Consider the following 23,745-nt stretch of genomic DNA (forward strand, 5'->3'; position numbering starts at 1 on the left):
CAAATGTCAGCTAGATACCTTCAGAACTATAGAAAACTATTAGTTAGTTATTAAACAGTAATACCTCTGTGAGATTTTGCAGTTCTATTTCTAACTAGAAATAAAAACAGCTTTTCCTGATGCATGGCACACTGGATGTTTGCATTACATTTGCCTTCTAAATAAGACCAGCTGGATGGTGAAGTGAGAAGGCAGACCATGACTATAATCTGAAGACCTTTCTTCATGCTCCAGTGTTGGCAAGGGTCTGACCTGCCCAAGAGTCCAGGCCTGGGCAGTTCTAATAACTGATAAGTCTATTACCACACAGCAAGAAGATTTATCAGCAAATATAGTGACTTTAATTGTCTTTTTCACAAATAATATATATGATAGACTGACAAATTCAAGACACATTGGCTGTGTTATTCTCTCTCATTGGCCAGCAGTCGATCAGTTGTTTTCTCTGCTTTTCGTCACCTAGAAACAGGGTTTGATTTAAACCAGTGAACAGTCTCGACATCGAAGTTTCAGAAATTTATTTGATTTGATGATTTATGAGTCCAAAATATCAATTTACCTTACTCTTACAAGACACACCCTGCTGGGTGTTTATTCTGTAGAGACTGTTTTTGTAGTATCTAATAAACTGAGTGTACATCAACATAGTCAGTAGGGAGAGTAGTACCTTACAATGTTATGAGCTTCAAGATGATGATTTCCATGGTATGTCGACGAAAAACCGACTACCAAGGACATTATACACACAATCAGTTATCCCACAAATGAAGATCTCCCCCTAAAGGTAATGCATTTTTAAAACCCAAGGCTAACAGTGGGGGAAAATAAACAAACAACAGACATTATGCCCTATGCTAATAACTGATTAATGAGGACCACTTAATGTTTTTGTTTCAGGAAAACATGCAAACCACGCGTAACGCACAATTAAAAAGAAAAAAAAAGATGCAAAATGCAGGGTGCACTCACTAAATAAATCACTAAAATAAATCAGTACTAATTACGTCATCTCCCATTAAACGGCAGCTTGGTTTCTCATAACATAAATAATCCTATAAGAATAATAAGGATGCAGTGATGGTAATAATGGCAGTCACACTGTAATAACATTTACTATTAATTTGGCCCGAGGGGTGCTTCAGTCTAACAGGGCAAAGGGCGGCGGACTGAGCCATTGTGAGCACCAGTGTTAACACATCCATGGTGTGCACGTCCCTGTTTTCTGTCATTTTAAACGCTCACTCCTGCCTCTTCACCTGCGTCTCCTCTGTCGTCGTCTGCTGCAAACTGAGGCCAGCGCCACTACAATAACATACTGATATATACATTAAGTGGGCGTCAAAACTCCACAACAGCATAAAAATGGATTAACAACAGATTTTTTCCGCTCTTTTAAGCAACGCTCTCTGTTCTCGGGGAGCTGATAGAAGAAGATGACCCTTTTCTCTTCGCTGGAGGAGGCTTTGCTGCTGTGTGGGGGAGTGGGTTACATCCTGTGGCGTTTCCTGTGTTTGTAAACTAGACGGTGCTGAAAGCGTCGGGCTTGTGAAGCTAAAAGGTAGATATGTATATGTTTTCGTTTTTCTTCGATGCTCGGTGAATTTTTATTGTGCATTCAGTGGTCCGCTATTTCATTTGTAAAAAAAACATGCTCAGGGGCGGGCAGCAAAGGGATTTACACAATATTTCAGCGTCAATGTTAGCTATGGCTAGCGCGCTAACAAATGTTAGCTTAATCATCGGGAGGGGGAGGCTCTTGCAGCGACGGCCATCACGAATGTCTTTATCGCTCAATCTTGTCTTGAACCAGTTGAGGCTGTGTCTTATAGTAGCATCGCGGTGAAAAGATTAATTGGTGCCGTCTGCTAGATATATATCCGCCTAGAGATACTGTATCAAACCGATAATCAGGTGGGTAATTGTTCGATTACTAACATTGTAGTGGGCGAGAGCGCCAGCGAGCAGCTAGCTGTTAGCTAGCTGGTGTTAGCAGGCTTGTTCAACATCAGCAAGAGTAACGTTAGGTTGGGTGGTAGTGCGAAGGCCAGTACAGCCAGTTCTGAAAAAAAAAATATTATTAAAGCAACATTGTGTTGGGATTTTGGCATTAACCACTACAACGGTAACCAATGCGGTAACTATTCGACATGCTCTTGTAGTCTTTTTTTATTAGCATTAGCCAACGTTAGCTCTCTGTCTGTATTTCTAGCAACGTTAGCTAGCTAACCAACGCCACTGGCGAAAACACTGTAGCGTTTAAGTGCAGCTCTGCCTCCATCTGGCTACCGTTAACTTTTACGATGGCTCACTAACTTCTGCCACAGTTGGACAAAAGAACAAACGGAGCCAAAACGTTTCGTTAAACCTGGAAATGCCATTGTTAGATCGAGCAGTGTGTCTTTGAGTAACGTTTAATTAATGGCCTCCTCGTAACAAGCGAGTTAAGAAACCCCGTGTCAAAACGCAAAACGTAGTATCAGATCAGAATGGGTGCAGACCGAGAACTTTGCTTGCTGAAGTATTTAAGTATATTTTTGTTTTTAAACAAAGTTAGCAGTCGTTTGCATTCCCCTTCAACAGTAAATGTAGAGGTACAACCACTCCATTCATAGATACTCTAGGCTTGTACTTGAAAATGGTGTTCCCATCTAGCTTGATAGAAGAATTAGATGTAAAGGATTTAACTTTTTTCCTCATAGTTTTGCTTTCACACTCGTACAATAAAATGTGAAAGTTTTAATTATTTGTATCAAGAGTGAAGGCTATTCTCTAACTTACTTGAGAACAACAGAAATATACAGCAGACAGCACGTTAACATAACTCTTCCCTTCATATAACTTTTTTTCACACTGTGTTCACTATTTTTTTGCCATTCGGAATATAATTTCAAAACAGTTTTTTATTTATTATGACTGAAATATCTATAAACGTCTTTGTCTTCCATAAACCACAAATCTAATGCACCCAGAATCTGAAAATCAATATAATCATTTAAATCTAATCATTTTTTACATATTGGTGGCGTGATTGATTGTATGTAAGAATGTTGTAGAGAACAAGGGCTTATGGACCTTGTTTTTGAGAGCAATGTGCATTCAGTGGTTGTGTTTTCAGCTCTGTAAGTGTGTGGTTTTACGATTGCAGACCAGAGCTAGCACAAAAACTATGACCCCCTGAAAATACAACGATACAGCAAAATATTATCAGTGCATGAAAAACACTGCCAGATTAGGCTGTTTTTTATGTCCATAATGCCCCCAAACCAGCTGATGAGACTGACTTGTGAGTGATGTGAAATAGTTTTTCATTAGTTTCCCATAGCTAGAACTGATCAGAAATCATTTGACCAGTCATTTATAGTATCTCAGAGCCACTGTACAAATGGTTTAATGTTTTCAACATACTGTTTTTTTCTTCTGACTAAAATGTAAAAAAATTCAAGACGAGCCTGAAGCCATAAACAGAATTGCAATCAGTCATTAAAATTGTAAAATTGTCATCCCTATCAATAACCTGTCATCTGTTATCATCACAAGCAGTTATACACTTTTTGTTGTCTGAACTAAAAAAAATTCAATTTTTTCCCCTGTAACATTCCAACATACAGGCAAGCATTGTTGTGACTGTATGCAACAGCTGGTCACTGGGTGTATGCAGTATGAAGTACTGAATATCAAACATTTCAACGCTCGAGGGTGTCAGGATGAAATTCCCATGCAGTCCAATATGACGCACATCACCTAGACAGGTGATTTTCCACACCTTAAAAAGATAATGTTATTTATGATTTTTATTCAATTTTTTTTTCACTGTGTCTCACCCAGCAGTGGAACAGGTAGGACATTTAGTTGTATTCCCGGTCAGAACCTTGATTGATTGTTGAAGTGCATCACTTGCTTGCCATGGTCAACTAGAATTGGTTTAAAACAGAAAAAGCATAGCTACAAAGGAAATGTAAATTATTATTAATCAAATACTGGCCACAACCAGTAAACTCTTTAGGTAAGTATACCTACTAATGTCCATGAACAAAGCACAAGCTTAATCTTCTATCTTGTACAATCTTATTTGTACAAATGAAGAATATTTGTGTGTGTCATATCTGTGTTGTTTAAATGTCATTGTGAAAAGTGACCATCCTACCTGGAGTTAATGGAATATGTAACTATAAAGACAGCAAGTGATGCTGTTGTAATTTAATGTTTGTCTGTTTCATCCACATCCTCCTCCTTCCTCAGTTTTAATGCTAGATGAGTGAGGTGGGTGTGGCTTCCCACCAGCCCGACCATCCTGACTGACGGATCTCTGGATGACCTTGTCCCCACCCCTGTCCCTGCGCTCACATACACCACAGCAATGTCACATCTGCCCAGCAGCTCAGTCCGCGACCATATGAAATGGGTTTGTTTTGAGAACACCAAAGTGGTTACAAATAACTTTACTTGCAGTCTTGTGTCACTCAGGATGTTGTCGTTGATGACTAGCTTGGTAAATGCCATGTGACTGGCAGTAGAGTCTTAGATGCAGATAATTTCAAATTGTAGACTGTTTGTAAATGTTAGACATAGTAATGCGTTCTTCATTCCTTCTTTTTTTTTCTTTCCTCTTTTTTGCAGGCGGGGCTGCTTGGCTGCGAAGCTGTCCTCTCCAGTATGGCCCTGATGCAGGCCAGCTCCATGGCTGCTCCGCCCAAAAAAATGATGGCTCCACTTGGCCATGGACCACCGCAGAGAGAGGGACCTGACCGTGCTCCCCAGAGCCATATGATCCTCCCATCTGGAATGAGCTGTCCACCTCTGGTTAGGACCCACTTGGGAAATGCTGAGTGGAAATGGGGCTGTTACATGCTATGCGTTTAAGGGTGTGAACCCATTGGCTTTAAGAAAGTGAAAATTTAATTGTCGAAGCACTTTCCCTCTGTATGCAGTCATGATTATTTATTCTACTTTAAAATGACATCAACCCAAACGCTTAGTTTTAAAAGCTCCATATCCCATTGTCCTTACACCTGAGTCCAGATTTCTTGTTTATTAAACATAGCCCTACTCAGTAAAGTGTATTCCTCCTCCTGAGAAATCATTCCAATTATTTTAAATTATGTGTTGGTTTTACTGAAGTCAAGATGAAAAATGTATAAACCTTAAAATAGAAGTTCAGTTTACACTTCGTATTAGTCATGTTCAGATACAGGGGTATCCCAAAGACTTTTGGACCCCACTGTATTCTGTTTTTAGTTTTAAAGGTCAAAGCTCTGAAATTGGAAAATAATTGACTTTTTCTGGCTCTGTAGCTTATCCGGAAGGAAGGTGAATTCCAAGCTCCCCGCCTGCTGGATGAGAAGGAGATGAGGGCCAACGAGGACATGCAGCAGAAAAAAAAGAACAGGAAATCAGTGACGCCCTGTAAAGTGAGAGAACAAGAAGGAAGGGGAGGGAAGGTCAGTGGCTGTGCTTGCTAAATAGGGAATGGTCTCCGCCGTGAGTGTTGGTTTTCCCTTATAACACAAAATGTGTCTTCAGCCGCTTGCTCACATTTTTGTGAAAGCATTTAACTTTATTCAAGTGTGCCTGACTTGGAGCTTTCATGTGTGCACATTTTGTTTGTGTGGGGGTGGGGGGAGGAGTTCAGGGAAGATGTGGAGGGGGTGGAGGATCTCTAGAGAGGAAAGAGGGGGAGGGGAGCAGAGTGAAGCCGAGCACAATAACTGCAGTTGTGTGCATAACAGGGGGAGCAGTAACATGAGGGCATTAGGCCATTGGAAGGGATTGTGGGGTATTTCTCAATTCAGATGTAAATGACACGTAAAAAAAACCAGAACAAACTTTTGTATCTTTTCTTATTTATACTAACGACAAATTGGGTTTTAGAAACTATAATAAAACACGAATATACATTAAAAAACAGCATTTGATATTCAAACTCTTTAGATTGTAATAGAAATCATGTCCCTCTAGTAATGAAATTTCAGAGAAATTTTAGATTTCCATAAGATTCCGAGCCACTGGGTCAATATGCGTTTTTGTGGTAAAAATGCATTGTATCTTATTTTTATTAGTATTACATTATCAAGGTGGAATTGAAAACAAATGACGAACCATTATTCTTTACTTTCCTCCTTAGGGCACAGGTGGAGATGAGAATGGTCCATCATCCAAAGTGCAGAAAAACTTTATTTGTGATCACTGTTACGGAGCATTTAGGAGTGGATACCACCTGAAGAGACATATCCTCATTCACACAGGTATGGGTCATGCTTGGAACAACACGAATTTACAGTTAAGCAAAACAGCTTTAATGCCTGAATACTTGAATCATTTGTTGAAAGAGGCCCTGAGAGCTTGAGTTGGACTGAATCTAGGAGTGTGCAGCAACTGTAAGGTTTTGCAATGGCCTGCTTAAAAACCTTGTTTGGTTATAGCTTTTGCCTCACAGTTAATCGGTGGTATCTGTGGGGACTTTAACTAAAACTGGTGCTCTTCGGTTTAGGGGAGAAGCCGTATGCTTGTGCCGTATGTGACATGAGGTTTATTCAGCGTTACCACCTGGAGAGACACAGCCTCATTCACACGGGTATGCGTCCTTTAACCGTACCCATATTGCATAAATCTGACTACCTCTGTAGTCTGTCACTTGAATCAATGGACAGATGTTCAGGGTTCATTTTGTCTGTGGACAGTAATTTCCAACAAAGCCACCCCCCAAAATCTGTTGAGCCCAAAATATAAAGCAGTGTATTTGTCACCCAACACCAGAAAAAATTTACATTATGTGATTCAACACAGCGCGGTCCAGTAGTCCCCAAGTCCACTATTAAAAATTCATGTTATTTTAACATTCATAATCAAATTGATTTTGGATTTTTTTTTTGGATGTATTATTTGCCATAACCATTGCTTAAGTCCTGATGGGCACCACTAGTGGAAATGTTTACAAGATTTGAGAATTCACATTATTTAATCACAGTTTCAGAGAATCCCTGAGATCTTGGAGGCACATTCCTCCTTTCTCTTGCTCTAGAATGTTAACTGGGGTTGAGTTCGTAGATGGAGAAATTAGCCTCTGTTGTGATTGTCATTGTCTTCAACTGTGATATGTTGATATTGTCTAGCCCATGCCCATATTTTCCCCATTGTTTCAACTTGTGTTGTTAAAATTATTGTTTTGACGAGTGAAGTACGAGGTTATTTGTTCATTTGGATTTGTGTTGTTGGCGCAAATGCTGTTGGGTCCTGTGAGGATGTCAGATTGACACATCTGAGGATGTCAGATTGACTCATTTTAAAGCACAACTACTCTCAGGTTTATAATCCTATGTTCTGCCATCTAGCATTTGCTGCATGCCCTGTAAACACCTTGTGCAGTACAACACTTACACACAATACACTGTTGGGCAACGCTGTATCGCGTCCGAAGTACGAAAGACCACAGTCTGACCACCCACACTGTTTTACCATCCAACAAGCACTTCTGTTGAAACATATTGATGCTTGGTTTGGAGGGTTTGACTTAAAATCTTTATTGCATGCAATCACTGTAAAACTTTCAGTCAAATTGTAGTAACACAGGCAGCCATATTAGTGTTTTCAAAATATAGCATTCTCTGTTGAAAGACAAAAATATTTATTACTGTATGTCACAAAAAATACTACTACTTGAATGTTCATATTTTTCAGACCTTTCTGAAGATGTTCTTGAGATAATTTAGAGAATACATATCTATATATTAAATATGTATTGGTTACATGGCTAAATGAAGACAAACAACTGTTCTGGAAACAAGACTTTTTGATAGTGGACTTAAAAGTGGACTCAAACTTGTGGACCCCAGTGTATGTATGTGGAAGCCTCAAAGCACAAGCCTCAAAAAAAATACAAGATTTATTTCTTTAATTATTATTTTTGTATGTAATTATTATTTTGTCATAACTTCATGGACATCAAAGGACTATGTTCTTAATTGTTTATGTAAAATGAGTATTGAGGACTTCATTGAAAAACATTTATGCATAGTGTCAATATTTGCGTTGCAGTTGCACCCTTTCACACAATTGTTTTTTTTTCATTGTTTAAGAAGTGTGCACTGTGGGTAAGTCAACTTCCAACCTCGTTTTTCCAAGTCAGTGACTACTGCCCCAGTATTCAGAAAAAGAAATGCAAACTAAACTAATGTTGATCAAATCCAACTCAGTTGGCATGGTTTCTATATACATATGTATACTTTTATATTATATTATTCCAATATTCCAGTAGCTTGATTAAGCAGTTGCTCTTTGTGGCAACTCTTCATCTGTTCTTTCTGTTTTCCACATGATAAGTTTTGTGATTCACCCCCCCACATTTTTATCACATTTTCGCTTATTTAATAGACTGAATAGCTAATAATCTTATGCTCTGTGTGTGTAGGAGTGAAGCCGTACGCTTGTTCCATGTGTGACATGAGGTTTTTCCAGCGTTACCACCTGGAGAGACACAGACTCACTCATACGGGTATGCGTCCATTTACCGTACCCAGTTCAACTTAAGAAACTTTATTTAATCAGGTAGTCTCATTAAGAACAGGATTTCTCATTCAAAAGAGATCTGGGAACAAAAATATTTTTAGTCCGAACAACTGTACAACCACACAAACATCATACATAAAACATGCAGGTCCAAAACAACCCTTCAGCAGTTGATTAGAAAAGTCGTGTAAAAGTTCAACAGTAACCTTTTAATAATTTGGACTGACTGCATGCCTATATTAAGGACTCAGCCGAATTTTTAACAGTCTTGTAGACTTACGTATTGCACATAATAAAAGGGCTGTTCATTGTCCTAACTGTAGGATCGTTTTGCAGTGTACAAAAACGTACCAGTGATTAATGGTTGGTGTTTGGCCTCTGTAGTTCATACTTTAAGCCAGCTTTTCCTCAGCATAGTTTTCCAAATCTACTTTATCTCAGCCATTTATCATTTACAAATGAAGATAAAATAAAGGAGCATCTTTCTGGAGTCTAATAGACAACAGATCAGGCAAATATTATGGTGTTGACTCAGCACTTCTCTCACACAAAATGGCATGTTAATGGAAATGTCCAATAATGCATCATTTTATTGTAAATACACTGTATCACAAGATGTAAGTCAACACCCGTCACAAACTAAAATTGCACCTGTGGACCCCTCAAAGTGTATTATCCCTCTTGTACCATTGCTGTGCAACACAATCTACTCTGGCTTTATTTATTTTTTCCTATTTACAGTTCATTTTCTGGGCAAACTGTTTCTGGTGCTTCATTATTATAACAGCTTCCAGCATCATACACTGTATACATAGTTGTGTACAATCGTTCACATTTTGTGTATCCTGTTTTATATTAATTGAGATACAGCATTCATTTATGGATTTTTTTATTAACGGATCTAGCCATTGTGGTTGAGCTCATTGACGAGTTTTTGAAGGAAGTGACATGGTTTCACAGTTGCAGTGTAAGAGATGGAGGTGAGCAGTCATAATGTAAGGGCACAATTTAATTAAAAAAATGTAATTTACAGGATCTAATTTTTTCAGGAGACTAGCTCACTGTGTTTGGAAAATGTCATTGTCTTTAACAAAGTCAAATTTGCTGAATAAATTACAAATTATTTTAAGTAAACCTTTTAGGGGCAACAGTTTGTCTTAATGCCCTTTTACACGATCCAGTCATGTTGAGGTAGCTGATTCACTTAGGCCATGGTATATTATGGGAATAGTCCTTTGATGTCCACACTTATTTTACATGAAGACTAATGGCTGCACAACTCATGTTTCTAAGCTTTAATTGTCTGGCTTTTTAAATTGCAATTTTTATTATATTAGTTGCGCAGATGCCTCTGATGTAAGTTTATGGCGGAGATCAGATTGGAAGTTGAGGCAGAGCATCACTGCTAGAAAACCTTTGTAACACTTGAAATCAACACACACTTTCATGCCACCATAAATTGAATTATTGTGCACAATATAGATGCTGAATCATTTTCAACTTGCTGTAAGTTGTAACAAATATGCGCGCCACTGTGCTAAAAAAAAATGTCAGCACTCGTAATAGCGAATGGTGCTTCAGAAGTGTGCTTCAGCTGGCCAGTGTGATCACCGTCTTAGACGTTTTTTTTTTTGCTGTTTTGATGCTGACTTCTATGTCTTGTTTTAAACATGCTCGGCTTATATCCTGTTGCTGCTTTTGTTTCATGATGTATTCAAGATGATTTGAAAATGAAATTTCTCCATAACAAAGGACAGTTTTACTAATTAAAAGTAAAACATCTCACCCCTTTGCATGAAGCTTGACCAGAATGTGTAATGTCTGCCAGGTCCTAGTGGATTAATGCCTGTGAATGTTGCTTCCCTTTGATGCAAAAGAAACGTCTTAGCTAATATGTCGATACTTTGTGTATGTAGGGGTGAAGCCATACGCTTGCTCCATGTGTGACATGAGGTTCTTCCAACGTTACCATCTGGCAAGACACAGCCTCACTCATACTGGTATGCGTCTGCTTACCCTAGCTCATTAGGTAGTGGTGTTCTAGGAGTGCCTTAACTTTTCAACTTATATCAGTGTAAACCAAGGTTTAGGGTGGTAAAAATGACTACCAGCTTCAAATATTCACATTTTCATAAACAGAAAGATGTATCCAGACATGTATTAGGATGGTAAAATATAAAACCGTTTTTAGCTCTTGATGTACATAGTGGGGCACCTGAATGTACACAACTTCAGCTTTTCCCCTGCTGAATACTCTACTTTGTTCTGCGCAATTATTGTTTGCTTTGTCTAATTTTTTAAAATACACTTATCTGACTGAAATAACCCATTCATGGAAACAATCAATCACCCATCCTGCAAAAGAAGCATTTGTTTCTCAGGCTGATGGTATGACGCGTAGAAGCAAAAGAAGAGCTATTCTAAGGGAAGGGTTGATGTGTATGTGTTGAAGCTTGTTTTTTTTTTCTGTTTCTAGCTAATATTTACATACTTTTTTATGTGTGTAGGGGTGAAGCCATACGCTTGCTCCATGTGTGACATGAGATTTTTCCAACGCTACCACTTGGCGAGACACAGCCTCACTCACACGGGTATGGGTTCGCCCTTCTTTGTTACCTTAGAGCCCAAATACCCATTTTACAGATGTTTTTATCTGTCCCTTGTTTATAGAATGACTTGAGTTGACTGGTTTTTAAAATCTAGTCACAAGCATTAAGCAGTTGTATCCATTGGGGGCATGCTGGAGGAGTGCCTTTCAGTTTTTGCCTCTCAGCTTTGAAGTGCTAAAGCTTTACTGAGTTCAGCAAAAAGATGTTTTCATTGAAGTCCCTTTTTACGCATGTAGACAGATTAGTCAATGTTAGTGGAATGCATTTAGTGTTAAACCATATCGGGGCCACTGCTTTTGGCATGTCTGGATACATGGTCCAAGTGAGTGTGTTAGTTCATTGTGTTGTTTTTACAAAATATTTTGCTTTGTGTGTGCAGGGGTGAAGCCATATGCTTGCTCCATGTGTGACATGAGATTTTTCCAGAGATATCACCTGGCAAGACACACTCTCACCCATACGGGTATAAGTTTTACTTAACCCTCTCACTTGACAGTATCAGGGGTTGTAGATATTTGCCCTTGTGTGTAGGCATTGTCTACCTGCGAGAGTACTTTGATGCAAAGTAAATTGTTACTTGTGGTACTCAGTATTCTTGATTATCAAAGATAAAACCTTAAGCACTAGTAGGCTTTTCTTTTCTGGTATACTATACTGTATTTGCTAACTGCTTTTAGGATTGACACATTTTATGTCTTGTATGTATAGACTAGCTGGTCATGAAAGTACATGAGACTTTGTAATGACATAACACTGATTAGTTTTTGTAAAATGACAAATTTTGTGTACATAGCACATGAGAATTGTTTTCTAAAGTTTGGTACTGTATGCGTTTAGGGGTGAAGCCATACGCTTGCTCCATGTGTGACATGAGGTTCTTCCAGCGTTACCATTTGGCAAGACACAGCCTCACTCATACTGGTATGCTTGAATTAATTGTTCCCCTTTCACTGTGAAACCTTTCAAATAAACCTACTCAAGATTTTTTATAAAATTGATAACTCCCTCTATATATCATACAATAATGCCATTGTTGGTAAATTAACTTCCCTTTCTGAAAAAAAATGTTTAATAAAATTTGTAGGCTTTGTTGGAAAACTGTCCACTGAGAAAGTGACTCTCTCTGTCAGTTACCTTGTTTTCTGATTAACACTGTAATGGTACTACTGCATGTTTTTTGCTTGAGTACTATATTACATATTCATTGATATGCACATTACATGAAAAAGCGTTTTAGAAGCAGGCATCAACAGTCTAAAATTTCCCCAAAAAATGAAGGACCTGTTTTTCAGACACGGATATTTGACTTGACTAAATAGTGAAATGGTGCATCCATCCTGAACATGGGGTCATTTGAAAAAGCTTCAACATGAACTTAAAATGGGTTTATATGCAGGGTAGCGACCGGTGCCCAAGCTGGTCTGAACTGCAACATTTAAGCCCTGTTTCTTAATGATGCACCATAACTCTTGATGTCTGCAGGTACTTTTTCGTGTAATGTCTTGTAAAGCATGCAATTATAAACAGCCTGAGAGCATTTCATTATGGTTTGAACTTCATCAGTGTGTTGAAATACATCTAACACTCTTGTGCTCTGTTTAGGGGTGAAGCCATATGCTTGTACCATGTGTGACATGAGGTTTATACAACGTTACCAACTGGAGAGACACAGTCTTACTCATACAGGTATGTCCTCGTTGTTTGAGCTTTGATCCTCTCTCTCTCTGTCTCTGTCATTGGTCCTGCATGCGCCCACATTAATTTTTACATGGCTGCTTCAAACTCGAGTTTGTATTGCTTTCTGTCACTATAATGACAAGTGCTAATGTTTCATGTAACATTTACAAGGAGCTTCATAAGCACGTACATAACAATACTTTGCCAGGACTTTGTTTATGAAATGACATGATGACCATGAAGCAAAAAAAACCCCAAAACATTTGGTTTGTAGTTTTACTCAGATATTTTGCTTAAAACTTTTGATTATTTATCTTTTAGATGTCTGCAAGCCAGAATCAGTTTACATCACTGACATGTTTCCTCTTCAGACTTTTTCTTTTGTATTTCAGTTCAGCTAGAAATTCTAGTTTGACATAATCCAGTATAGAGTGCAGTCAGTCCAGTGGCTGTGTGTAATGAAAAAATCTTTCCTGTGGAAAAAAATTGAAATGTTGATTTGATTTTCTTAATGTGTTTTGCAGCACAAACATGAATCCTAATTTTTTTGCTTACATAATAAAAAAAAAAAACAGCCTGCTTCTCATAAATAAATGAAATGAGCACATGAAAATATTTTACACTTTAATTCCAAGACTTCTAGTGTCTGTGGCTTGCAGACTCTCTCCTCCATTTTGGTACATAGCAAAAACTGTTCTTATGATTTAAGTCAAATACAGTAGTAACAGTTCATTCCTCCTTCAGAAAATGTCATGTTCACATTACTAATACGCATTAAAGCTGTGTGAGGGAAGTTCTAGCTGGGTCTAACTGGGTCAAGGAAAGTGTTTACCCTGGAACAGCTGCAGATGTGTGACTGCCTACAGCTGATCAATTTGACAGATTTGTGCATTTATGCAACTAAAGGTAAACAGGAACCACATTGGCTGTAACTCTCATTATACAGGACTCAGGAATTTGACACAGACACTGCGTCCTGTTCATTTTGAAGCAGCTCTGGATAATGATGATCAAATTCTCAATTAAGGAGTGTGTGTTGGTAATGTGGCCTGGTGGGGGGTCTAAACCTGTGAGGAGGAAAACACTGTGAGGGGTTTCAGCTGATGTGGATGGGATTCACAGTGGGACTTTATATTTAGTTTATATTTAGGTTTAAATTCTCAAGGTGATTTCTTTTTTTCCTGTAAATAATTAAAACATGATGCAAATTTAGAGCTGACTGCTCACACAGCTCAGTCACTGTGTCATTTCACATTCAAAGTAATGGTGAGGAAGTAACATAATCCTCTTATGAATAGTTTAGTTTCATTTTTTGTAATGATCAGTTTTGTGTAAGGATATTCTGTCTGTTTATACAGTATATTTTTTTTAATTTGAAGAGAGAACAGAGTTAATGTTTGTTGTTAAAAAAAAATGTTTAAAACGTAGGTTATGTGTAATGGTTTTCAGAGCAGTTCCAGCTACTTTAAATCAGTTTTTGCAAGTTAAATAATTAGACATGCTCCTCAAACCAATGTCTGAATGTGTTGTGCATAGTTGTTTACCAACTGCCTAAAATTGTCTAACCTCTGCGATCAGCGTGACAAAAGTTTGTTAACAAATCTGTTGTTGAAATTAAACGAACACAAGCACTTATTGGCATAGTTTGAAAAACATTCTATTGTGCTAGTTGGAATGTGCCCATCAGGGACCTCGATTTCGTCTCAATTATTTGTCTAGTCATTTGGCAGGATCTTAGGTTTGAAGAGAAGTTAATGTTGCCATCTACACAAGATATTTTCATTATCTGTCGATTTTTTTCTAATTTAAACTTTGGCCTTAGACCTTCAGCAGTTATCTTCAATCGGATGTGAAAATTTGGAAAATCATTTCCAATTGGGTTTAGCAGATTTTTGAAGCACGCTGGAATTTCCAGTGTGAACAAAGCGCTGATAAGTGCAACCAAACTTTACTAAACAATTAGTAAAGTTTAGCATCGATCATTTTTGGCAGTTGAGTCTTTTAACGCTAAAGTTGGTACTTTGTGTGTATAGGGGTGAAGCCGTACGCTTGCACCATGTGTGACAAGAGGTTTTTTCAGCGCTACCACCTGGCGAGACACAGCCTCACTCATATGGGTATGCGTCTGCCAATCTTAACCCAGTCACAAGATTAGGATGCTGCAACATTTAAATGCCTGATCTAATCTTAAATATCTGTATTCATACACAAATTATGATGGTTGAGATTGATTGTAAGTGTTAATTGCCATTAGATGACATCATCATCACGTGGATATATGGATTTTTAGATCTCTGGGAATTTTGTAATCTAAAACAAACATTTTATTATATTGTATTGTGCCCTTGTAAGTTACTTTAGGGTATAACATTGGTTATTAACCACAGTGATCAATTTAGCCCAGATTGATATTCTTCAGTTATGAAGTAGAAGTGCAGGTTTATTTATTTTCTCTTGGTGGCAGAGGCACAAAATTAATTTTCTTGATGCTCTGCATTTAGGTGTGAAACCTTATGCTTGCACCATGTGTGACATGAAGTTTTTTCAGCGTTACCACCTGGCGAGACACAGCCTCACTCATACGGGTATGGGTCCGTGCACCGTGCCCATGACATTCAGTGTTAGAAATCAACGTGCACATTGAATTTTGTTAAGTTTACTTCAGACATGTATGCCTGTAATATTTAAATATAATGTCAGTATGCAGTATAAAGTTTTAATATGGTTTCATGGTCTGTATCATCAGTAAAGCAGGATAAGCGTCAACCATTCTTTGGTTTTTCTGATGTTTGTTGGTAACTACAACACTAAGAAAGGGATAGGATTTTTTTTTTTGCATGAATTGGCATTTGTGTGGTTAATAACCAATAGCTTAGCATATTTATTCCTAAATTTAAAAATGGAAAGTGAGGCAACGTAATATAATATTGCTACTTTGCATTTAGGTGTGAAACCTTATGCTTGCACCATGTGTGACAAGAGGTTTTTTCAGCGCTACCACCTGGCGAGACACAGCCTCACTCATATGGGTATGCGTCCGCCCACCTTACCCATGTCACTGAGATCAGACTGTACTGTACATTATATTAGATACAGAGTCAGCCATCTAAGGCAGTTATCAATTATCTTTTGAACTGACCAGAAGAATGATTTCTTGATCAAGCCTCCCCTACATGTTGTGCATAAAGGCAACATTAAGGTCTTATCATGTAAAGAAATACAGAACTGCAACATCATCAGCTCATGTGATGTGTTTAGTTGTGGATCTGGGAATTGGTTTACACATTTTGATGTATTCTTTATTGGATTTGAAGGAAAAACAACCATTTAAAAACAAGCATTTTCTTAAACAATGAGTTGCAAAAGAATTGGAAAAAAGTGGTTAACAACCCATCAATTCTGAAGAGATATTATTAGGTGTATATTGCTTATTGATGGATTGTGAACACCAAAAAAAAAAATGCTAAGTCTGAAAATAATACCTTAATGCTCTGCGTTTAGGTGTGAAACCTTTTGCTTGTACCATGTGTGACATGAGGTTTGTTCAGCGTTACCACCTGGCGAGACACAGCCTCACTCATACGGGTATGCGTCAGTGCACCTGCCCTTTTCACATTTTGTAGATCATATTACATAGTCTTTATTGTGCTGATATCAGAGGCGCAAACAGTTTTAACTCAGATGTTTAATTTCAGAGAGAGCTAAATTAGTAGTTGTGTGTAAATCTTTCGAGCATAGTATTTGCTATTTCAAATAAATATCTGTCGCCTTTACTCTAAGTAGGTTAATGTAGTTTTCAACGTTCTCTAGAACATTTAGCACCTTCTAAAAAAAAAAACATCTAAAAAGACTAAAAATCAGCAGTACACACACATTTGGCTTTATCTTGTACTTTTAAAATCTCCTGTAAATAAATTTTGGTCACCACAATTCTTAGAAATAGCCTGTCAGAAAAAACCAATATAATAATTCATCAGCCCCCTTTTAATAGGCACAGTCATTAGTGGTAAAATGTTCAGTTTCTTGAAATGTGTGCTGGCGTTATGTTTTCGCATTGACGTGCTTCTTAAAGACACTGATTAAGCAAAAGACTTATTAACATGATTTAAATCCTATTTCGGTTAACAAGCTATTAACATGAAGGACATAAAAGTAAAGATAATGACTGCAGTGCTCCCTGACTGTAATTGTAAGTCGTTAGGACAATGATGGTTAATCATTTTGATCCATGATATAGCTAAAAACGGTCAGTGTTATACAGTAGTTGTGTTTGCTGGCAAATGTAAGTGTTACATGAAGGAAACATTCTATTTGTGTTTTTGCATGAATTGGCGAATGTGTGGTTAATAACCAATAGTTTAGGTATTTATGGTAAAGAATGGAAAGTGAGGTAAAGTAATATAATATTGCTACTTTGCATTTAGGTGTGAAACCTTATGCTTGCACCATGTGTGACAAGAGGTTTTTTCAGCGCTACCACCTGGCGAGACACAGCCTCACTCATATGGGTATGCGTCCGCCCACCTTACCCATGTCACTGAGATCAGACTGTACTGTTCATTATATTAGATACAGAGGCAACTGTCTGAGGCAATTATTATTATTCTACACAAGTAACTAGCACATTTGTTTTTATCAAAAGTGTCATACGTTATGTATGTAAATGCAGCATTAAAGTAAATCTTTACATGGAAGTAAATACAGTACTGTGACATCATCAGCTCATGTGATGTGTTTAGGTGTGGACTTGAAATTTGATCAACACCGTTTGATGTATTCATTATTGGATTTGGAGAAAAAACAAAAACCTTTTAGGAAAATTTGACATAAGTGAAAAGTGGTTAACAACCCATCAATTGTGAATAGATGTCTAAGGTACATTACTGATTGATGGATTGTGAAACAGAAACTTAAAGTCCTGAAAATAATGTATTGATGCTCTGTATTTAGGTGTGAAACCTTTTGCTTGTACCATGTGTGACATGAGGTTTGTTCAGCGTTACCACCTGGCGAGACACAGCCTCACTCATACGGGTATGGGTCCGTGCACCTGCCCTTCTCACATTATACAGATCACCATTTACTCTTAGCTGTCCTAATATGAGGGATACGTTTGTGTACTTAGTTCTAAGGTATGTTTTTGAAAGGTGCTCAGGTTAGTTGCTTTTGATAAGGCGTTAAAATCACCAGTAATCTTCAGTTCACATTTCTGTAACCTGTACTTAGAACTAGCATTATTTAGCATAAAGTAATTGTTGCCCTCCAGAATTGTTGGCAGATAGTGTGAACCTCTTGTGTGTTACACTCTCCTGGTTAAGCTCACACCTGGCAAACGAAGCACCATGTGCCGTGGAGGTAACGTGTATGTATGTCTGCCTCCCTCCTCTTTTACTTCTCTCTCTCTATCCAGATGGTGTTGGTAGGAAGCCTAAAGGCCAGTTTTCTGGTTTTACAGTTAATCTGTTTGGGTAGATGTTGTTCATTGTTGATAGGGCCATGTTTACCAGCCTTTTGAATAAATTTTTACTATGTTTACCAGTAATACTGGAGGGCAATTTAAGAAATGTGGAAAACTAAAATGTGGAAACACATGATTCTCTATGTTTTGCCTTTTAGGTAGAGTTTAATGTTAATGAACCTGACTCTAGTTCCACTTGGGAATTTAGGTCCTTGTTGAGCCCTGGCTGCAATTCTTGGCATAATTTTTAGTTTTAAAAAATAAATAAATAAATACAGAGTCAAAAATATACTCTAAGTAAAAACTTTTTTGGCTGATAGTGATTTGTTAATAAATTAAATTGTGCTGTTTTCTTTTTTGTTTGTTTAATTGAAAAAAAAACCTAAGCTTTGCTCTCAGAAGTCAATAAGCAAACACAAAAATATTCCACAGTTCTTCTAGATCAGAACAGGCTCTTGAAACCCAAACACACTAAAACCAGTCCATAAACCACTGTTCCCCTTATCAATCAACCTGACTGTTAATTGATTTTTGGCTGATCAATATAGAACCCCCAAATAACATCCAATTCTACCATAATCACACTCATTTAAGACTGAATTTGAATGAATTATGGCAAATTGTCAAGTATTAATTAAGGTACAATATCTTTATCTTTCTAAAGCATCTGGAAAGCTTGATACCCAGTGACAACTTGTCCAAACTCAAACTGTAGGGAAAAAATGGTCAAAAATTAATCAATCAATCAATTAACTAGTTATTAATGTTGTGTGGCAGAAATATAGGCATACTTGATGAGAAGTGAGAGAATGCAGAAATGGTTTGGTTATTGTAGTCTTAGTGAGGGTGTTACTGATGATTATTCAGACAGTATTATTCAGACAAATATACAGTAATTTAAACGTTAGTCTCACACAGCGCATATAACTGATCCTGGTGTTTTTGCTTTGAAGCCAGACATTTTTAGATCCACACTATGTTAAGAAAATTGAACTCAACTGTATTTTTAGTTGCATGTCTGAACATTTCAACATATTTTCTAAATAAATAAATAAAAGGAAATGCACAGTACATACTTAAAATAAGGTTTAGTAATTATCTCTGCCAGTGTTTCAGTGCTAGTTCTAGCTTGAGCTTGAAAGTTGTATGTTTTGCACATGTGGGTGGTAGGGCTAATATATTGCTCTGTGTGTGTAGGGGTGAAGCCGTATGCTTGTTCCATGTGTGACATGAGGTTTATTCAGCGTAACCACCTGGAGAGACACAGCCTCACTCATACGGGTATGCGTTCCTTTACCGTACCCTCATTACTGAGAAAGGCTCTGGCGCTCGACAAACTCGAGTTTGGATTGTCAAGTCATTTGATGGGATGTTGAACCAGCCTCAGAATACTTGCCCCAGTTTTTGGGGCCCTCCATGTTGCGTAGATCTGGGCCACGAAAACAAGAAATTCCACTCTGATCTACACATAATGAGTTGATGACGAGGCCTTTTAGAATATCCATTTGCTGAAACTACACTGTTAAAATGATTAACTGATAGGGCAGAGTTTTCCAACTTTTTGTAAGTGTTGGAAATTTAGTCTGCAAAGAAAGATTAGCAAGTGAAAGTTGCACGCTACTTGTTGGTACGAGACGCTAAAATTGATGCATTGACTGTGTATCTGTGTGCTTTTTTAGGAGAGAAGCCATTTGCTTGTGACATGTGTGATATGAGGTTTATCCAGCGCTACCACCTTGAGAGACACAAGCGTGTCCATAGTGGGGAGAAGCCTTACCAGTGTGAACGGTGCCAGCAGGTATGTAAGAATGGACATGAAGCAAATCAACCCCAACATTTATGGTGTCTGTGTATTGTTTAAATTTATTCTTTGTGGCACCTGCTGTTGCGTTGTTAATACCTTTTAACCAGATTAACATCTGTGTTTAATTGAATTATTAACAATGTCCGATTTTTTTGTTTCAAAGAACTTTTCTCGGACAGACCGGCTGTTGCGGCATCGGCGGTTGTGCCAGGGTCGCAGTGTAGCCAAAGTAGAGAACCAGCCGTGCTGCGAACCACGCCCATATCCCCAAGAACCCCCACCCGCACCCCCAACCTGGAGTCCCCTGCATCCCCCCCCAGGCCGTCTGGCGGTCTGACATTCCACCTTCCCTTCATCCACAACACCGCCAGAAACAGGACAAGCCACAGGGTTTCTTCTTCTCAGCTCTGTGCTTAGTGGCGCCACACTCTAGCACAGACTGATCTTGCAGCTCCAGTCTTGGGATTACTAATGACAGAGGGACATTTGTGTTTTTGTTTCGTTGACTTTTTACTGTGTTTCCTTTTTCTTCCCCATTTTTTTAAAGACGAGACTTTTCTGTGATGAACAGTGGTCCTGTTTTGTACTTAATCTATTTGATTTTTGCAAAAAGAAAAAGTTTTTATTATTGTTGAAATATATCTGCATTTGGTGGTACTGGGGAAGGGCAGTGGGTATTGTTTATCCTGACATGTTAGCAACAAAATGGGATCAAGTGGTGAGGAAAAGTATTTGAGCTTCTTTCTCATTTTTCCTTGTGTGGCCCATTTTGACGCAAAAGGATTGTCACTTAGGTCAAAATTCATAAAACTGAACTGTCCTTTAAGGTAAAGCAAGGAAACCACTGTGTTGACATCTCATATGGACCAGATCTTGCTTTGCCTTTTGCAGCTAACATAGCGTTAAGCATTAAGACATTTTGCTGAAAGCAGCATCTGGTCTACTTTTTAACTCCAACAACAAGATTTTCCTGACTTGATCATCACAGGAGGTACAGTTTTAATGATTACTTTGTGTAAATAATTGAAAATGTTTATTATTATTTCACTATGGGACTTAAGTGGTGATTTTTTTTTAATGTACAAAATGGGCCAAAAAGAAACTGAGAATCTGAATTTGGTTCATATATGGTCAGTTACCACTGTTTCAGTGAAATCATGAGGAACTTTTGAGTGTGTTTCTATATTAAAAAAAAAAAAAAAAAAGTAATGTCAGACAGTGCTTCATAACTGTAAACCAGGACTTCCAAGACATGGACCAAGAGAGGGCCACCTGCAGTTGACTAGTTTCGTGTCAGACATGAAGGGTCGGGTCACGGGAGTATCACATGTGTACCTTGTGCTCTGTGCCGTGCATGACATGCTGATGACTCAGGAAATGGCAGCCTTAGCGAGTCCTCCTCTTGAGTTGTGCTATTGTACCGACAGCTGTATATATTTACAGTATATATACAGAGGTCTCCAGTACTCCAGCAGAAAACTGTCTCTCCCAGCTCTGTCCATAGATCCTGGTCTAAAATGGAGCAGGTTGGCCACTTAAAGTCCCATTATGTTGTTTGTACAGACTCTCACATTGTGAGATTAGTGGGGGTATACAAAATCTTGTGGCCTTAGTGTGTTTTTTTTGTTTTTTCATTTGCCTTTTTCTCAACTGTTTATTATTGTGGATCAGATGTATTTGCTAAGACAAGACAGCCTTTCATCATCATGGTTTGTGTTTTGTTTTTGTTTTTTTTAATTCTATAGCTGTCAAGGTTACAGAATGTGGATGGCTTCATTGGCGCTAAAACAGACTAACGTGTTGGAGAGAGGTTGTGTTTGCGATGGTAATGAATATTATGGATCGTTGTTACTGATGACAGTGTAAGACAGTATATAATCCTGAAGGAACCCCTGGGAGTTGGACAGTCCTTGTGAGAAGTCAGTAGTGCTAAGTTGTTTCCCACTGCAGTGCTTTGGCCGGTTGCAGGCCACAGCAGAATCAGCACTTGCTTGACTCTGCTTCACACTAACAATTGCCTTTTTTTTTTTTTTTTTTTTTTTTATCCAAATATTATGTGGTTGGTGTGTAATAATGGATGTCTGTCATGTCATTGGGTTTAGCATTAAGTAAGTGCGGATACACAAATAATCATTGTAGTACTAAATGATATTGTAACGAACGATTTCTTTTACCTATGATGAACTTTGATCGTACTGTGTGGAAAAGTCTTTGACGGTCAGACAGCAGAGAGACGGTTGATCAGAGCCACTGTGCTGCCTGTAGAAGAATTTCTCAAACTTGACTCCTTTCTGTGACTGGGGAGTTTGTGACGGCACAGTGTTACCCGGACTGTTTTAACCCAGAAATCAGTGCTGTGCGGGAGGCTTAGTCTACAAGACCGAACATACGTGTGCATAGCAAGACATCACAACTGTTCTTTGAAGCCACGGCGAATAACAGATGGCTGAAAACCATCAAGGGCGAATTCAGAGGACTGCAGTCTGATTTGAAAAGATTTGAAAGACTTGTTTTTTTTTTTTTTTTTTTTAATTTAAAGGTCCAGAAAAGATGTAGAGATGGAATCCCAGGGTGCTTTATCTGGTCTTTGATTTGTAGGATGAACAGATGTTTGTGTTTGATTACAAATAAGTTGCAGATTACTAAGCTAAGTGATTTTTTTTCTTAACCTAGAAGTATTATTGGGAAGAATTCTTTATATGGTCCATTGATAACAAGAAAATGTTGTGTGACAGTTTAAGTGTGTACAGAGAGGGGATTCAGTTTTAAGTGACACGAAAGGATAAAGTAAAACCCAGTGGCATTAAAGGGGCCAAGTTTGAGAAATGCATTAACTTACTCTGGAAACACTATTCCAAATCTGTGGAAGGGATACTGCTGGCACGAGCACATTCTGAAAATGGCTAAAGGGCAATACGGTATATAGTTGACGTCACTTGTTAATACCTTTTTGTCATTTATTGTTTTTTAGTATTATCAGTCTCATTGTTAAAATGCAATAGAATCCTTGAGTCTCAGATCATTTGTTTATAAGATTGAGGTTTAATTTTTTTCAGACAGATCAAAGGATTTATTTGCCTGAGAATTTCTCATCACATTTTGATGATTGTTTCAAGGACCTTTTTTTTTATTATTCTGATGAAATTGTAAACACTGGAGTGAAAGGAAAAAAAAAAGACAAAAAAGAGAGATGGATATTTTTTTCCTTCAGACTGTACTAGATTTTAGGTTTTAGACAAAGCCTATTTCTCCTCAACTTGACACGGAAAGTGGACAGAACAATTTGGATCAGTACAGTTGAGAGCCCAGTATGTTCCGTAATTTTAACATTAGAGGCAGTAGTACCACAAGAAAATGTTTTCTTTCTTATACAAAGTCCCTGGTATTTGTAGTAAATTATATTGATAATGGTATTAGATGAACAACAGCATAACAGTAGCTATCACAGATTAGTTGTTTTCTTTATTAGTCTTGCATGCAGAGTTATGGTCCTCAGTTAAGATAGGATCTTGATATTGATTATTTTGTGTAGGAAAATGAGTGCATAAGAATAACTTCCTAAAAAAAATGTTACAATGATTATTGTAAAATGGGCTAACTAATATGTACCCTTGTGATCCAATTAGTTTCAACTGTATGAAAATCAGAGGAGAGGCTTCTTACTATTATGCTGAAATAAAAGAATTTGTAAAGGA

The 23,745-nt window shown here is 37.9% G+C and overlaps 1 protein-coding gene across 23 annotated transcripts; it reads left to right on the forward strand.

The window, feature by feature from the left end:
- Nucleotides 1-1,276: 1,276 nt before the first annotated feature.
- znf740a (zinc finger protein 740a) lies at nt 1,277-23,745 on the forward strand. 23 transcript variants are annotated; one of them, XM_041033113.1, is made up of 22 exons: nt 1,278-1,558; nt 3,609-3,749; nt 4,240-4,402; nt 4,618-4,800; nt 5,292-5,438; nt 6,122-6,242; nt 6,488-6,571; nt 8,405-8,488; nt 10,419-10,502; nt 11,010-11,093; nt 11,491-11,574; nt 11,949-12,032; nt 12,714-12,797; nt 14,822-14,905; nt 15,290-15,373; nt 15,734-15,817; nt 16,290-16,373; nt 17,213-17,296; nt 17,739-17,822; nt 19,444-19,527; nt 19,926-20,044; nt 20,214-23,745. In XM_041033113.1, the coding sequence occupies exons 3-22, from the start codon at nt 4,358-4,360 to the stop codon at nt 20,385-20,387; spliced, it is 1,965 nt and encodes a 654-aa protein (XP_040889047.1). In that variant the 5' UTR covers nt 1,278-1,558; nt 3,609-3,749; nt 4,240-4,357; the 3' UTR covers nt 20,388-23,745. The 23 variants fall into 23 exon arrangements, with proteins under 23 accessions (XP_040889054.1, XP_040889057.1, XP_040889056.1 ...); XM_041033115.1 differs by lacking the exon at nt 1,278-1,558 and adding an exon at nt 1,603-1,911; XM_041033112.1 differs by lacking the exon at nt 3,609-3,749.

This window comes from Toxotes jaculatrix, chromosome 3, assembly GCF_017976425.1.
Source record: "Toxotes jaculatrix isolate fToxJac2 chromosome 3, fToxJac2.pri, whole genome shotgun sequence".
NCBI lineage: Eukaryota > Metazoa > Chordata > Actinopteri > Toxotidae > Toxotes > Toxotes jaculatrix.